At 33.7% G+C, this 13,763-nt stretch overlaps 1 protein-coding gene across 1 annotated transcript in view; it reads right to left on the bottom strand.

The window, feature by feature from the left end:
- LOC114329424 (uncharacterized) overlaps positions 1–8,935 on the bottom strand; it is a 132,070-nt gene extending 123,135 nt beyond the window's left edge. The window contains exons 1-2 of the mRNA XM_028278518.2: positions 8,465–8,935; positions 858–1,159 (exon numbers count right to left, since the gene is read on the bottom strand). Coding sequence (XP_028134319.1) covers positions 858–1,159; positions 8,465–8,747 — 585 coding nt within the window. The 5' untranslated portion in view covers positions 8,748–8,935. The remainder of the gene's footprint in view (positions 1–857; positions 1,160–8,464) is intronic.
- Between the last annotated feature and the right edge of the window lie 4,828 nt (positions 8,936–13,763).

Here is a 13,763-nt window from a genome sequence, read left to right as displayed (position 1 = left end):
CCAAGAGTTCCGCTTGTTTTTTAGATAAATTCAATTCACGAACCAAATTATTAAGATCACCTTGAGTTGATAAATGAAGCTCATTGGCTACCACAAAATTAGGACCTTGTATATCATCATTTTCTTCTTGATCTGGTTCAGGATTTGTACTGTCACTAATTTCTGTGAATGTTGGAACAGACGGTATTGGTAGTTCTTGACCATGCGTGACAGGTCAGATTGATGATGGCAAGTTAGGATATTTTAAAATATATTTTAACATACTGACTTGTTATCCCGGTTGTGTTTGTTAAGCAAAAGTAACAGTCTGAAGTATGATCCGTCGGTTCCCTCCACGCCATTGGAGCTACAAACGGCATGGAACAAAACATATGTTTTCCAGTCTTATAGGTTTTAAAAGGCAAAGACTAGCAAATTACTAAAATATATCTAGTTTTATTGATGGCCCTCTGAAATGAAATTGATTGGACCTCTTTCTGATTTGACAATAATTAAGAGTGTGTCCAATTATTACAAAAAAATTCACAATATTAGTACCTGGTTGAGTTTAGACAAACAAATTTATTTAGACGAATCGCACAATTGAAAGCAACGGGTACCTACAGGGTGAGATGAAAGTCTTTCTGGTCTCTGGGTGAGGTGGTCATTAAACAAGTCTTAAATTCGAGTATAATTAGGGAAAATAAGGGGTGAAATGGTCGTATCTTTGGCACCGTTTGACAGTACCATGGTCCTAAAATATAAATCTTACCACTTGTTATATAAGATGATAATACTAAAATAATATTTCAAATAACAAATTATGCGAAAACTATATAGATTTTAATAATTTTGAATTTATATATCTAAAAACTCACCATAATATCCTTGCGCAACAATTCCAGAATCCCAGTATCCGATATTCCTATACCAGACGGCACTATAAACGCATGTATCCTTTCCAAAATACTGACGACGGAGTTGCTGTCGTGCGATACGACCATTCGTGCAAAATCTTCTAAAGTTAACCTTTCGAAGTCTTTCGTACGGTCTGCATATCGCAAGAAGCTTTTGAAATTGACATCTGTACTGGTCATGTACTTTAAGAGATCGTTTAGCCTGAGTTCCAATCGAACTCGGTCTGGAAGATTGTTGAGAACTACAGTTATCGTACTGGTACCTGGAAAACGAAAAAATTTTTAGAAACAGAGAAACACACGAAATAAAAGACGAATTGAACTTTATGAGAAAATGTCTACAAATTCCCAGAAAGGATAGAATAAGAACACAGGAAATATGAAACAGAATGGAAGTCGAATGCTCAATTACAAAAAAGTTGGAAAACTTTGTATGTACAAATAATGCCAGGCCAGAGCACGGGTGGTCGAAAAGAATATTGGACTGGGACCCGCCGCGTGTCGGGAAGAAGACGCAAAGGAAGATCTGCTATGAAAAAATGAAATAGAAAACTTACATCGGAAATGCTATGATAGATAGAGACCTCATAGAAAGTGAGTGGGAGAACAGAGGGCTGTGGAGGACGGAGAACAGAGGGCTGTGGAGGACGAAAATGGCGAACTCATAACGCGAAAAAGCAGAAGAAGAAGAAATCAGATTTTTTACTTCGGTTTGTGATTTTGGGTTTACACACAATATCTATTAAATGTACAGTTGACAGTACATTTCTCAGTACAATACTATTTCTCAAATGTACAGTACAATTCTCGATCCCTGTTGTAATTTGTCCCTTATATTTTTTTAATGAACTGTTTCTTCTTCCTCCTCATTACTTAAGCCCTTATTGTTAAGACTTGATGACACTCTAAATATTGTTAGATTGCTGTCTCCATTTACTACGATCCTGTGTCAGATAGACGGCTTCATGAAGAGATTTTCCCATCAGAGTCTTCAATTGGTCTGTCCATCGTTTTGGAGATCTTCCTCTTAGTCTTCAGCCTTTTAACTTTCCTTCTACAACCAATAGTTCAATTGTCCTGGGTCTTCCGACTACGAGCTATCGATAATTTATACTCGGTTTACTTTTAGGTCTGGCTGCCCTCGGTTTACTTTTTTTTAATAGCCTGTCTTTTATATGAAGCTCATCCAGAACTTACAGGTTGGTTCTGCCCAGGACACGCTTACAATTCTTTTGTAGACCCACATGTCGAAAACTTCGATCTAACTTCTATCGATTCTTTTGGGAGTATATGTTTCAGCTGCCTATGGAAAAAATAAGGGCATTGACCAACCTGAGCTTAATATTCCTTGTTATTCAGTCTTTCCATATTTTAATTAATTTAGCTGTTGCGATTCTGACTCTTGCTACTCTACACTTTATTTCTGAGAAGCAATCGCCATTGTTGTTAATAAGGGAGTCCAAGTATACAAATCTGTCTACACTTCAAAATTCGCCACTTGGTGTATGAGCGGTTGATTATTATTTGCCCTGTCTACAATCATTACTTTTGTTTTTCCGATGTTCCGTGGTGGTAATCGTAATCCTTTGGAATTCATTCGCTGCTAGTATAAGTGTGTCATCTGCATATCACAGGTTACTGATTTCTCTGCCTCCTATAGTGATTCCTCCCTCCCATTCGTCTAGTACTTTCCTCAGTATTATACAGAATACATGTTGTATAATAATGGTGATAGTAAGCAGGTCTATCTAGTTTCTTTCTTTGTTTTGAACGCATTTGAGATATTCAGTGTACTTTAATTTTAGCTGCCTGCGGTCTTACCATACAGATTTATCATTAGGTCCACTGGGTGGTTAGGAACTCCCATGACCTTCGATTTTACTGAATCTCTTGCTTTTTCTATTAACTGTCTGGTGTTCAATATCTGCTCCGGCGTACCTTCCTCGACTATCTAAAGAAGTAAAAAGTTCTTTGGTCATCATTGGTTATACGTAGCAGGATTATGCTTGCGTGAGGAATAAGAGCAACGGTTCTGTAATTGCTGCATACGGTTAGTGATCCATTTTTGTGGATAGGGATAATGGTTGATTCGATCCACTCATCAGGCCATTCACCTGTGACCCATATCATGTTGCACAAATCGAGTAGGTATTACATCTACGCCATTACTTTTGAGTCTCCGCTGGTGGGTTTTTTTTTGGTTCTTGGTAGTTGGTTGAGAACCTTCTTTACTTCTGCTCGTAAAATAATTGATTCTGCCTCTCTGATTGCATTTTTCCAATATATCTGTACCGAACATTTCCCTATCAGCCAGAGGGACGCGCCGTGTAGGGGTTGAGAACTCCCCGTCCGACCGTCTTCTGCAAGAGCCACCACGTTTAATCGAAAATATAAAAATTTTACGGTGAAATAAAAAAATGTTATAAATTAATTATGTTTAAGTGTTAGGGTTAAAAGACTGTAAATGAATTAAAATAAGCATTACAATAACCTTAAGACTAAAATCCGGCTCTGTCTATCGAAGTAAAAAAATAACTGTTAATAATTAGCGCTACATAGGTGGTTTTTATATTGATTATAAATAATTCTAAGAAGTAATAACTATAAAATTACAATTACGAGTTCAGGGTCAGTGGCTTAGTGGCTTTTATTCAACATGGCCGATAAGAAACAAAGAGCAAATTGTTTCCGGAACTTGCACACATTTTACAAATAACGTTGAAACCGAGATGTGGTCAATAAACGAATACATAGTTTCGAAAAAAGTGGTTTAACTGGTTTAAAATTAGTTCTCTGAAAGCTATTAGCTGGGCAAATCATTTCAAGGAAGGTGTAACTGTTTTTGGCCAAGTTTTGATTATTGTGTATTGGGTGTTCCACATATCACACATATAGTCTAAGAGCTAGTGAACCCTCCGACTAACGGTCGTCCTGTAAGGCTAGAAATTTTTCTAGTGATAATTCATAGCACACCAAGGCTAAAAACCATGACCTGGCAGGCCTCAGTGGTGCACGTGTATCTACCAGGTGAATCGAAAAGTGCAAATTTAGGGGGTAAAATAAACTTTCTCCTGTAAGGTTTAAATTTAAGTATGTGTTTGAGTAAGTCATTCAGAAGAAATGTGTATAATGACAGGCGATTCTGAAGAGCATAAGACCTTGCCAGGCGAGGGGAAAGATTAGTAGTTTTTTCTAAAATTATTCTTTTTGCATCGAACAAATTTTTTTAAGGTTTTTTGAATCATTCCAAACAGAAAACGTCTTTAGTAATGTTTCTCTTAAGTTAATAGTTTTTGTTATATAAGCGATTTAAAATTTTGAAAATTTCGAAATCGGCCATTTTTAACCCTAAATCGGACATTTATCTAAAAATTTCAATGTTGCCAAGATACGTAGATATTCTTTAAACATTGATTGATGAAATCCCGAAGAGTTTTTGCAATAAAATATCGGAAACCCCTTTGTTTTTTGAATTGCTAATCAAGCAGGTGCGACACTGTAGTATAAGTGAGGACGTTTGAGTTTGCATAAATTCATTATCTCAAAAATGGGCAAATTTCAAGAGAAATCCTCAGACAGGTCGATTTTTATTTTTAAACTAGGACTTTTTGGCATATATATAATACTAGTGACGTCATCCATCTGAGCGTGATGACGTAATCGATGATTTTTTTAAATGAGAGTAGGGGTTGCGTGATAGCTCATTTGAAAGGTTATTGAATTTTCTATTCACTAATATAAACATTAACATAATTATTTATACAGGGTGTACAAAAATATTTTTTATTAAATTAACTTTGATTAAATTTGACAAATAGAATAAAAGTTTTTTTTGTACACCCTGTATAAATAATTATGTTAATGTTTATATTACTGAATAGAGAATTAAATAACCTTTCAAATGAGCTAGCTATCACACAACCAGTACTCTTATTTAAAAAAATCATCGATTACGTCATCACGCCCAGATGGATGACGTCACTAGTATTATATATATATATATATATATATATATATATATGCCAAAAAGTCCTAATTCAAAAATAAAAATCGACCTGTCTGAGGATTTCTCTTGAAATTTGCCCATTCTCGAGATAATGAGTTTATGCAAACTCAAACGTCCTCACTTATACTACAGTGTCGCACACGCTTGATTAACAATTAAAAAAACAAAGGGGTTTTCGATATTTTATTGCAAAAAGCTCTTCGGGATTTCATCAATCAATGTTTAAAGAATATCTACGTACCTTGGCAACATTGAAATTTTTAGATAAATGTCCGATTTAGGGTTAAAAATGGCCGATTTCTCAATTTTCAAAATTTTCAATCGCTCATATAACAAAAACTATTAATTTAAGAGAAAAATCACTAAAGACGTTTTCTGTTTGAAATGATTCAAAAAACCTAAAAAAAATTGTTCGATGCAAAAAGAATAATTTTAGGAAAAACCTATCTTTCCCCTCGCCTGGCAAGGTCTTATGCTCTTCAGAATCGCCTGTCATTGTACACATTTCTTCTAAATGACTTACTCAAACACATACTTAAATTTAAACCTTACAGGAGAAAGTTTATTTTACCCCCTAAATTTGCACTTTTCGATTCACCTGGTAGATACACGTGCACCGCTGAGGCCTGCCAGGCAGTGCCAGGTCATGGTTTTTAGCCTTGGTGTGCTATGAATTATCACTAGAAAAATTTTTAGCCTTACAGGACAACCGTTACTCGGAGGGTTCACTAGCTCTTAGACTAATAGCACATAGTCCATGTTTAGAAGCCGCTCTCCCGTCTGAAAAAATTTCTGATTCGGTTTCTTTGCAGATTCCTGTTCAAAAATGTACCCATCATACATACATAATCTTTATTTCTTTTACCGGCTGACGCCAGTGTCGAAAATCAAATTTTGCATTTCTGAAATAAATATAAACTCCCAATAAACTCCTATATCTACATACGGCATAATTAAAATCTAAAAATAAATTATAACTCTTTTGTGCAAACTCAGTATGGTGCAAATAAAAGGAATAAATTCGTTATTTCGTAAACCAGTAAATATAAGAAAAAATCCAAAAACAGGTCGATGTTTATTTTTAAATTCTGATATTTTGGCATATTACTTACCGTTGCACGTCATCCGCGTCATAGCCAGTGACGTCACATGATACCAACATGAAATATTTAGGCGGTAGGTGTGTTCTCTTTTTTTAATCCTTTTGCCGAGTACACTGGAATTACAGCCACTAGACATATTTTATTATATACGCGTAGAAATAGTATTTGAAGATTTCTATTAATGTTAACTCAAAGAAGAAATACACAATAATACGTTTCGTTTAATTTGTATAATTGGATTATAAAGCGTTTTTATGAAGCACATTTGTTCGGAACACACTGTAACTGTAATCGAACGAAGGTGATATTTTAGCATAAATTGGTAACATTTATTTGACAGTTGAGGTATTGACACTTTAGATTTGTTTTTATTCTTTACTCTAAGTATTTGTTTTATTATATTTATTGTTTTTATTATTTATTTTAAGGTAAGATTATAACTTAATTCTAGTTTTATATTTGTAATGTTTTTATTTATGTATTTACATTGAATATTAATTTGTTTTGTTGTATAATCCAAGTTTGCAATAATTATGTGATTCATTTGATTTAAAATGGATTCAGGATTTTTTATACTTTGGCAACAATGTCAACTTAGATCTCTGACATAGATAATGACGTGCAACGGTAAGTAAATTAGACAAACTGTATGTAGGTATCATATGACTGATGTCATCCATCTAGGCGTGATGACGTAATCGATATTTTTTAAAATGAGATTAGGGGTCATGTGCTAGCTCATTTGAAAGGTTATTCAATTCTCTATATATAGGTGGTTTTTATTCAATTTCAATTCAATTCAATTCTCTATTCACTAATATAAACAATTACATAATTATTTATACAGGGTGTCCGAAACCAATTTTTGAATTAAATTAATTGACAAAATAAGGATGTATGTATGCTATTTATTTAATTCAAAATATATTTTACTGTTCCCAGAAAACATAAAAAACGGTAATTTCACAAATAAACATTACTTTTTGCTTAAAATCAATGTTCAAGCCAACTTCAGCCAGCCACCTGCCTCTTGGAAGTTTGAACATTTACTTTAGACGAAAAGCAATGTTTATTTATAAAGTAAATATTTTTTTATGATTTCTGATTTCTGACAGCAGTAAAATGTATTTTGAATTCAATAAAGTATGTACATTCTTCTTTTTTTTTTTAATAATTTAATTCAAAAAAATTTTTGGTGACTCTGAGTGTGGCATTGTTGAGTTTGGCATTGAGTCTCAATGCTTTCCGATCGTGTGGTAGATTTCTTGCACTTTCCAATGTCAATCCTTTCTTCTCGTCTTCTTTCCTGGTTTCATCTACTCACATAACTCTTGGTTTTCCTCTTTTGTTTTTCCCCGGCACTCTCGTTTCTAACACTCGTTTTGTTAGTCTCTCGTTCGACATTCTAAACACCTGCCCGAACCCTTTGAAGGTGTCCCTGTCCCTCTACTATTTTTTCTTTGATTGGTTATAGCACAGCCTCCTACAGTAACTGTATGAAGCTGTGGTTATAGTTTTAGATTTTGTCTGATTGGGTTCGTATTTTGTCTGTCCTCTTTCTGTTTACTATTTTCCTCAGGAACGTCATTTCCATAGCATTGACTCTGGATCTTTGTCTCACTGTCAATGTCCATGCCTCGCTGCTATACATGATCGTTGGTCTAAGTACTGATCTAACGACTGCCGTTTTTACTTTCTCCGGTATCTCTTTTTCACAAAAAATGTTGTTTTCATAAACAAATGAATTGAATATCCAATTTAGAAAATATTTTTTTTTACTTATATGGTGATCTAAAAAACAAAGCTTCAAGGATCCTGTAAACAACTAGGTATCCTTCATACACTACAAAAAAAGTGAGGAACATACAGAATTTTAGGAACAAGGGCAGAGGCGCCCATACCCATGGGCAGGGGGGGCCGTGGCCACCCCCTAGCTTTTCGGGTGCTGTAAACTATAATATAATGGTTATCCAAAGTATACAAAATATAATGTGCAAATCTTCACCTTTATCGCCCCCCCCCCCCGCGAAATTTTTATATGGGCGCCCGTGAACAAAGGATCCTACACTACATCCTACAAGACGTAATGATACAGGTACATAATATAAAAAGAAAAACATTGTATTATGTTATTTATTGTATTAGTATAGTGATTCTGTTTAATTTTGTATTAGAGATAGGATTGTATATATACATATATATTCTTTATTGCAACTGGCTGAATGACTAATGTCTATGCCATTAAAAATAAAAAAAAAAAGAAAAACATAAAGAGAAAAACATGTAAGAAAAATACAGAAAGAAAACAAGCTGCTGAAAACTGCAAATAGAAAAGATTAATCATAATCACGAATATCTGATAAATATTCACAACATTGAGCGCAATATATAAAACCTTCGCAAACATTGAGCATTAAAATAACGAAAGGTAATAAAAAATGAACTGTCAATGAACTTACCTACTCCCTCCAAGTTCACAGCAAGTTCATCTAGCTTCTGCGAAATCACATTAATTTTTCCGAAAAGTTTTTCTTCAGTCTTATCCAAGAGCGGTAGAGGCAAGTGGGAAAAATCAACATTCTGATCGACTATATTCCAGGCTTTCGCAATTCCTCCCACAACTTCACCCGCGATTTTAATAATACTAACAGCACCTACGAGAGTTATTTCGAAAGGATCACTCTTTGGCACAAAGAAACCTGAGATCACTACGAGGATGAAAAAATACCGGAGGTGCGACATTGTTGCAACGGAAGTAGCACCAAGTATGTACTTAAAACTAATACTACTGTTAAAGATTGTTGAGGTTTACGACATTGTTTCTCGATTTGATTGTCTCGCGATTGATTAATTTTAGTTTATTGTTTCAGTAAAAACGACGCGCGGATCCAACTCAGTTGTTGTCAATCCGTCATCTGTTTCTGTTTATCGTTTGGTACAGTTGATTCGTTGATTGTGGCTGGCAGTCTCCCTCTACTATTTTGTTTAAGTGCATGCAGTACCGGAATAGCCCGATCAAAACAAGTTGCATTATCAACAAGACGATAGGTAGTCAGGGCAGGGCCTATTTTACCACTAGGCCCATGAGGCCCCTGCCTTGGGCCCGCATTTTAATGGGGCCCGAAAACATCACTAAAAGAAAATTTTTATTGAAAAAAACAAAATAAATTTTCAAAATTATTTCATTTTACGAACAGGAAATGATAAATGATAACAAATTAGGTTAGAGTGATATTCATAAACGATCTATAAGTTCATAAACCATTCTTAAACCATAAACCATAATAAAACTGCAATAAGAGTAGGTATAATAGATTGCCTGGTCGGCACCAATAACAATAAGCAAAATTTATACACCACTCCGAAGGATTACAGATACAAGAGGTAGGATTAAAAAGAGAAATAGGTATCGTCACGTATTGTCATATTTATTTAAAATGCACTTTTAAATTTAGGGCCGGTTGTTCGAACACTAATCAACAATGATCATTATCAAATATTTAATTACTGTCACCAACTGTCAATGTCTACTTTGTTTGGATTGCTGAATTAAAATTATGAAACTACTTAATTAATTATGTTAATAATTGTTATGTTAATTGATTACCTAATCTCATAATTATAATCAATTATGTTTTCAGCAACCCAATAAAAGTTGACATTGACAGTTTTGGTGACAGTAATTAAATATTTGATAGTGATCATTGTTGATTAGCGTTTGAACAACCGGCCCTAAATATTTAGTTTGATGTTTATTATTCATATTCTATATTCATTAATCATTAGTCGTTTTATTAAATTTCTTTAAACACTTATTTTTCTTATCGTATATAATATCACAAGAGAGAAATTTTTGCCGGCAATATTTTCGACTGGTATAAGTTTGTTGCCTGGCAATTTTCGCAAATTAAATTTTGACTTAAATCACGAGACGTCAGTCGAGTGATTTTGTCAAAATTTCATAAGCGAAAATTACCAAAAGGCAACGAACTTGAATGAAACCAGGAGAAAATTTTGCCGGTAAATAATTTTCTCTCGAATGATATTCGACAAGACTATTTCACGAGACAATTAATTCACCATATCAACGAAATATAATCTTTATTTATTTGTTATTACCAGACACTTTCGTGACGGATCTGTCATAATTTTGTCGCTGAGAAATCACGTCGCTAAGGAGTTTTGTCAGTTGGAAACGATGCGTTGCTATGACGTTTCATCAGTTAAAAACAGTCTAGTGAAATAGTCTAAGGGCCGGTTGTTCGAACGCTAATCAAAACTGATCATTATCAAATATTTAATTACAATTATATTTGATTAAGCCTACTTCTGACAGATGTCGCATTTTAAGGTTATGTTGACTGATTTATTTTATTATTTTGGTTTTAATTTAAAATAAAACATAATTAAACTCTCTCTGATGTTAATTTCTTGTTTTTACTTACAAATCAATAATAATAATAAGCAATTTTTAATAATTTAAGAGCTGCGCCTATATTTTAATTACTGTTTTACCTACAATCAATAACTGATTAGTGTTTTACATGTCTTTTTCATGATGCGATTTGATTCCCATCAAGAAAATTGATTACAATAAATGATTGATTATAATCAACTTCTTGATTAGCGTTCGAACAACCGGCCCTAAGTCTAAGTAATCGTTTCGTTATTATCATTAGTTACAATCATTTAAGTGACAGTGAAAAACGAAAAAAAGCAAAAATTAAGAGAACAGAAACGGCAGGCACAAAAAGATGCAATATTATCTTATTTTACACCTCAAAACAGTGCGCAAAAAGGAAGTTCGTCCTCCCATTATGTTCTTCTTCTTGTTGTTCTATGGCACTACAACCCAAATTGAGCCTTGGCCTCCTTTATTTTTTGCATCCACACTTTTTTATCTGTGGCTGCTCTTATCCATACACGGACTTCTAAAAATGCTTGTGCATCGCTAGTTACTGTGTGTTCCCAGCACTTTCTGGGGTTTGCAATCGGTCTTTTTCCCTGCATCCTAGCGTTCATTCCTTTTTTTGGTAACCTATCCTCTCCCGTTCTTATCACATGTCCAGCCCATTGCAATCTTTGTATTCTAATGAAGTCTGACAGGGGTGTTTTCTTATAAAGTTGATAAAGCTCGTTGTTGTATCAAATTGTGAAGATTCCGTTTTCCCTCACAGGTCCTAGTATTCTCCTCAGTACTTTCCTTTCGAATGTGTCGAGTTTGTTTTTGGATGTTTCTTTCAGGACCCATACTTCACTGCCATAGTATATGCTATTAGTCGAATTAAGCTTTTATAGATTCTCATCTTTGTATTTCGGTAGACACTTTTAGACCGAAATATCTTGGAGGGGACTAAATAAGCTCTGTTTGCCTGCGGTATTCTTTTCCGTATTTCTCCATTTTCTCATCTGTCGGCATATATTTCTACTCCCAGGTATGTAAACTTTCCAACCGTTTCAATGTCATCTTCAGATATAATGTTTTGTGGGACTATATTTTTTCTTGTCGTCTGTATCATTATTTTTGTTTTTTTCTATGTTAATTTCCACACCCAGCCTTTTCGTTTGCTTTTTTAACTCTGCGTATGTTTCCTGTGCTCCTGTTTGTGTTCTACTCATAATATTAATATCATCGGCATAAGAGGCCAGTTAATGAGTTAAACGGTTTTGTTGGTCAGAAGGTTTCCTCGTCCAGTTTGCATTTGCCTAACCACATACTCCAGTGCCAGGTTAAACAATGTTGGGGCCAGCCCATCTCCTTGCTTCAATCCCTGCGAGACTTTGAAAAGTCTGTCCGGTGGTTTTGTACTCGTACACATGCCCGAGTTTCATACATTGTGGCTTTAATGAGTCTAATTATCTTGTGTGGTATTGCCAATTCAGCCAATATATGAACAGCTTATTTCAGAAAGGGACCTAAGTCAGTCTTTTGTTGTTTTTTGTTAAGAGTGGATTCATTCACTATGATGGTAGACATATAGTTTATTGTAGAAAGGAACCAGGTTAAATATATTAGGCCAGAGTAATAAGACAAAAATATACCCTGTTCGTGACACTTGAGCAGCCAGGGTACTGAAGCGTTTTTTCGACAAGTAATACCTATAGAAACAAATTGTAACTATTTCCTGCGTAGGATCTGGCGGCCATTTTTATTTATAAACAATTAACTGTCAAAAAATGGCATTTTCCCTTTCTTTTCAAATCAATGGAAAACAGCGAAACTTATGATTTTTTTAGTACAAATATCTTTGAGATTATGGAAAAAGCTTTAAAATGACATATTACAAAGTTTGATATACTCATTTATTGTTAATATAATTGCGAAAAAAGGTCGGAATTGCAAAAAAAATTATTTTCGCAATAACTGCTGTAAAAATTAGTGTACAGGTTTGAAAGTTTTGTCAAATGAGGATTCATTCAGTTGTTTAAATTTTATTCGAATTGTTTATCTCAGTGAGCATTTTTTTTGCACTAACATAAGTCAGAAAAAAATGACGTTAGAACCATTCCACAGGTGTCAAATGGAAGAGCATGAACTATATTTTCAACTTGGTTTGAAAAAGCGAATAAAAAATACATTTATTAGTAATAAATAATTATGCAAAAGTATCGTAAATCTTTCCTTATAAACTTTTTGAATAACTTTTTCCAAAAAAATTAACTTTTTGACCCTGTTTTAAGTGCACAACTACCAAGTAATGTTATTTATATCATAATTGATAAAAAATTGTAATAAATATATATAATTTCTTATATAACAAAATAAAAAGTTTATAAGGAAAGATTTACGATACTTTTGCATAATTATTTATTACTAATAAATGCATTTTTTATTCGCTTTTTTTAAACCAAATTGAAAATATAGCTCACGCTCTTTCATTTGACACCTGTGGAATGGTTCTAACGTCATTTTTTTCTGACTTATGTTATTGTAAAAAAAATGCTCTCTGGGATAAACAATTTGAATAAAATTTAAACAATTGAATGAATCGCATTGAAATTTTTATCACATATTAAGCACCAAAGAAGCCTTATATGACAAAAATTTCAAAGCTATATACTAATTTTTACAATAGATATTGCGAAATTATTTTTTTTTGCAATTCCGACCTTTTTTCGCAATTATATTAACAATAAATGAGTATATATTATCAAACTTTGTAATACGTCATTTTAAAGCTTTTTCCATAATCTCAAAGATATTTGTACTAAAAAAACTATAAGTTTCACTGTTTTCCATTGATTTGAAAAAAAAGGGAAAAATGCCATTTTTTGACACTTAATTGTTTATAAATAAAAATGGCCGCCAGATCCTACGCAGGAAATAGTTACAATTTGCTCTTATAGGTATTACCTGTCGAAAAAAACGCTTCAGTACCCTGGCTGCTCGAGTGTCATGGAAAAAACCTTATTACCATGGACTATATTATAATAATAGAAAAATCGTATGGCGTACTTTTCTCGTTTACTACAGAAAAGCAGTTTATATCCAGAAATTTTTTTGCATATACATATCCCGAAAGTTAGTTAACATGACTCGAGTCCATTTCTAAAATAAGCTGTTTATATAGTATATATAGTCTGTTCCTTTTGATTGAGTCGTATGCCTGTTTGAAGTCTAAAAACATGTTGTGAACATCAATATTGTGTTCCCATGATTTGCTCAAGACCTGCTTGACTGTAAATATTTGATCCATTGTCGATCTTCCCGGTCTGCAAGCCCGTCTGATACTCTCCAATTAATATTTTCTACTAGTG

Source organism: Diabrotica virgifera, chromosome 8 (genome assembly GCF_917563875.1).
Source record: "Diabrotica virgifera virgifera chromosome 8, PGI_DIABVI_V3a".
In the NCBI taxonomy this organism is placed as follows: Eukaryota; Metazoa; Arthropoda; class Insecta; order Coleoptera; family Chrysomelidae; genus Diabrotica; species Diabrotica virgifera.
This window is presented reverse-complemented; position numbering and strand designations above follow the sequence as displayed.